This window comes from Garra rufa, chromosome 22 (genome assembly GCF_049309525.1).
Source record: "Garra rufa chromosome 22, GarRuf1.0, whole genome shotgun sequence".
Classification (NCBI taxonomy): Eukaryota; Metazoa; Chordata; class Actinopteri; order Cypriniformes; family Cyprinidae; genus Garra; species Garra rufa.
The window spans coordinates 31175803-31180138 of NC_133382.1; the positions used below are offsets into that span (position 1 = coordinate 31175803).

The following is a 4336-nucleotide window of genomic DNA, read 5'->3' on the forward strand; positions in this document are numbered from 1 at the left end:
TATACACACACACACACACGTTAATATCAGATATAGACATTTGATCAACAGATCTATAGATTTTTTTGTGATTTTTTAACATTTTTGACCATCAAGAGAAGTATTTTAATTTAGTATTTTATTATGGTTACACTTATAGGGGCCTCATCTGGCTCAACTGTTATGTTATGGTAAATAATAATGATTCATTGCTAATTGATTTTTTTTTAATTAATATTGTTCTTGGCACATAGCATGAGAGTGTTGATTAAATTACATGGTAAACATTTTGAATATAGGAAGGTTTGAATGTATGCAAAGCATGTTCTGAAAGAGAAATGTTATACATATGCATACAAACAAACAAGTCACACACACTGGGTTTCCATGTTTTATGGAGACGTTGCATAGGCATAATGGTTTTTATACTGTATAAACTGTATTTTCTATTGCCCTACTCCATCCATACACCTAACCTACCCCTTACAGGAAACTTTTTGCATTTTTAGATTTCTGTATGATTTATAAAACAATGTCCCCACAAGGACATTGATTTTGGATATTGCCATTATCGCGTACAGTTGGCCTATACTTAAACCACACACAATGAAATACCTGACAATAATGCATCATTTTTGTTCTCATAGCTGTTTCTAGCATGGGCAGTTTAGCAGCAAAGCGGGGAGGTATTACAGGGTCAGGAATGTGCAGACCTTGTCAGAAAACATGCCAGGGCTTATTGTGCAGCAAAGAGCATTTCTGTCGCTGGGATTATTGTATTTAAATGTCCCAGTCTGATTTGTTTCTCAATGAAAGAGACGCTTATGTATGGGTGCGTGTGACTCTCTGTTAGCTAAAACTTCTAATGCCTTGGCGTGAATTAGAAACGCACCCAACCATTTTGCCCAAGGTACAATCTACCTCTGTCATAGCAACACGTTCAAGAATAATCCAGCAATTTGTGTGTGTTTACGTTTATCCGCATGCCCGCGTTTTCACGTGTATGCGCACTTACTTATGTGTCTGTGAAAGCGTGTTCAAGGACCTCTGTTGGAACTGTGGACATACTCAAATGCCTAGCATACAGTAGTTACTGATTCACACGGTCAGAGAGGCTCGCAAAAGTTCAGTCCAGGCAGTTGTCCGTATGCATATTAAAAGCTCACTGTTTCCATAGCTGTTTTACATATTTTATTTCCTAACTCAATGCTATCCATTGTTTATATGAGTAACAAGGGATGAATAAATGTCATACACAGGTATAATTCTTTTGTGTTTATATTCAACCAGTGCTGTCAAACGATTAATCGCGATTAAGCAAAATAAAAGTTTTTGTTTAAATGATAAGTGTGTGTATTGTGTATATTTATATGTAGATATACAAACACACACACACACATGCATGTATATATATATGTGTGTGTTTGTGTGTGTGTATTTATATGTAAATTATAGTACACACACAAATATAATACAATACCAGTCAAAAGTGTTTGAACAGTAAGATATGTAATGTTTTTCAAAGATGTCTCTTCTGCTCACAAGGCCTTATTTGATCCAAAGTGCCATACTACTTTACTATTTAAAAAAAAACGTTTTTTTTTATACATATATATTTCAAAATGTAATTTATTCCTGTGATTTCAAAGCTGAATTTTTGCATCATTACTCCAGTCACATGATCCTTTTAAAAATCATTCTAATATTCTGATTTGCTGCTGAAAAAGCATTTATTAGTATTACTATTAGCCTATGTTAAAAACAGCTGAGTAGAAATTAAAAAAAAAAAAAATACACTGACTCCAAGCTTTTTAATGGTATAGTGTATAATGTTACAAAAGTTTTTTATTTTAGGTAAATGCTGATCTCTGGGTCTTTCTACTCAAAGAATCCTAAAAATGTTTTACTCAACTCTTTTACATATTGACGCTAATAATAATAATTATAATAAAATATTTCTTGAACGGCAAATCAGCATATTAGAATGATTTCTGAAGTATCATGTTACACTAAAGACTGGAGTAATAATGCAGAAAATTTAGCTTTGATCACAGGAATAAATTACATTTTAAAATATATTCAAATAGAAAGCAGTTCTTTTCAATAGTAAAATATTTCAAAATATTACTGCTTTTGCTGTATTTTGGATTAAATAAATACAGGCTTTATGAGAAAAAGAGACATCTTTAAAAACATTAAAAACTCTTACTGTTTGAAAACATTTGACCGGTAGTGTATGTAAATAAAAACTTTTATTTTGGATGCGATTAATCGTGATTAATCATTCGACAGCACTAGTACTCACTCAAGATGAGTTTGTTTCTTTTGAATGGGTACCACCAGAATGAAACTCCAAACAGCTGATAAAAACATCACAATAATCAACAAGTCATCCACACGACTCCAGTTGATAAATTAATGTCTTGTGAAGTGAAAAGGCTGTGTGTTTGTAAGAAACAAATCCATCTATGGATGTATTTAACTTAACTGTTTATTCTGGATAGAATATGAGTCTATAATCCATAATAATGCTTCCTACAGTGAAAAAGTAAATTCCCAGTTAGACTTTTACTTCAAAATCCAACAACATATTTGTTTACAACAGTTTTCACATGTAAACTGTTTTTAATCTGTGCACATTTCTGTCAGATGAGACATCTTTTTCAGGAGAAAACAATGTTATGGATAGAGGCCAGAAGCTGGAAGCAACAGTCTGAAGTTAAAAACATTGGTGTGGCCTGGAGAGAGGAGTTTTCACTTTACAAGATGTTAATCAGCAGAAAGGAGTCATGTGGATTACTTGTGGATTACTGTGACGTTTTTATTAGCTGTTTAAACTCTTATTCTGGTGGCACCCATTCACTAAAGACTACTATAATAAGATTTTCCAACATGGACACACCTGTTCATGCAGTCACTAAAAATTCTCTATCCAGGCCACACCAATCTCTACTGATAATGTTGTTTTTCAGACCTAACTGTGATTTTTTTTAGACACCAGTCTCCACGATAACTGTATCGCTAAGGACAGGTGTGTGTGTTAATATGACGTAAAGGCATTGCACAATTGTTAAGGTTAACTTGTCAGGCCAGTTGCCTGTTTAATAATTACTTTTGATATCACGTTGTGTTCTCACCTAACAAAACATGAATAAACTTGTCCTGCGAATGGGAAAATTCCTCCCTTTTAAGCACAAATATCCTCAGTTATTCGTTTGAAAGGCAAGTCTTGTTTTTCCAGACTTAATCACGGCAAAACCAAGCCTGGTTTTCTCCAAATAGCAAAACAGGCTTTGTTCATGCATGGGAACACTTGTTGAATGATTCTGAGTCATCAGTATCGGTAATCTAAAAAATATGCAAATATCCTAAATCAACATTGTTTTATCATATTATGAAATGGGTTTACAGCATGTATATGCTGAAAATGAATAGCTTTCATTATACATGCTAAATTTATGTGGGTCTCAGGGGTGCTGTGTGTTGTGTTTCTATGGACGTGCCTCTAAAACACACAGTCCTGTGGGAATGGATGGATAATTATTACATGCATAGCTGATGTTTCATAATCTGGCTGACCATTAAAGTTGTATACGTATTTTAAAGATACAAATAAAGACAATTTTCTATGAAAGGTATATGTGGTTCGTGTTTTTAATTTAATATTAATAATACCTTGGTCACAAATGACTGTTAGAAGTGCATAAAACCAGTTGAATGAAATAACAATGTTGAAAACAGCAGGTCTTACATTCGTACAAATAAAAATATACTTACTATTTTTTGTGTCATCTTAACTTCAAGGCATCTTTTTCCATGACAAATGTAGGATTATGGTCCATTACTGACATCTCCTGGATGTATTTGTTAGTGCAGCCTGTTTGTGTTTTCTATAAACCCCGCCTCCTAAGAGCTCTCTCCACTTCTAATTGGCTCAAAGAATTTTCGCTCTTCAGTCTGATTGGCTAATAGGATTCGTCCTAGCCGTCATTCACAACAGAGGTCACACATGATTCCAATATGGACGCGTCCAGTTGAAACGCAACTGGGTTTTAAAACGAATGTTTTATATTTCATTTACTTCGAAGAGAATACATTCTAATTTATATGGAAAACATGGCGATTTCTGAAGAGTCTGTTTGAGCTGTCATCTATTCCTGCGATGCCTTCGCTCAATGCTGTGTCATGTTTGCAAAGGGTGGGTATGAAATATATATACAATCATATATATCAGCTATAATTTGATAATTTTATATAAAAATACAAATCGAAGATAAAATAAATAACAGTAAAATACACCGTGCTTAGTGGAAGGTCTCGTATATATTTATTGATTGAGTGATTGACGTGAAGAAAC

General features: G+C 33.6%; 1 protein-coding gene across 1 annotated transcript in view; it reads left to right on the plus strand.

Annotated features, from left to right (window-relative positions):
• The first annotated feature begins 3996 nt into the window (after positions 1-3996).
• Positions 3997-4336, plus strand: part of oxld1 (oxidoreductase-like domain containing 1) — a 2402-nt gene continuing 2062 nt past the window's right edge. The window contains exon 1 of the mRNA XM_073827821.1: positions 3997-4177. Coding sequence (XP_073683922.1) covers positions 4142-4177 — 36 coding nt within the window. The 5' untranslated portion in view covers positions 3997-4141. The remainder of the gene's footprint in view (positions 4178-4336) is intronic.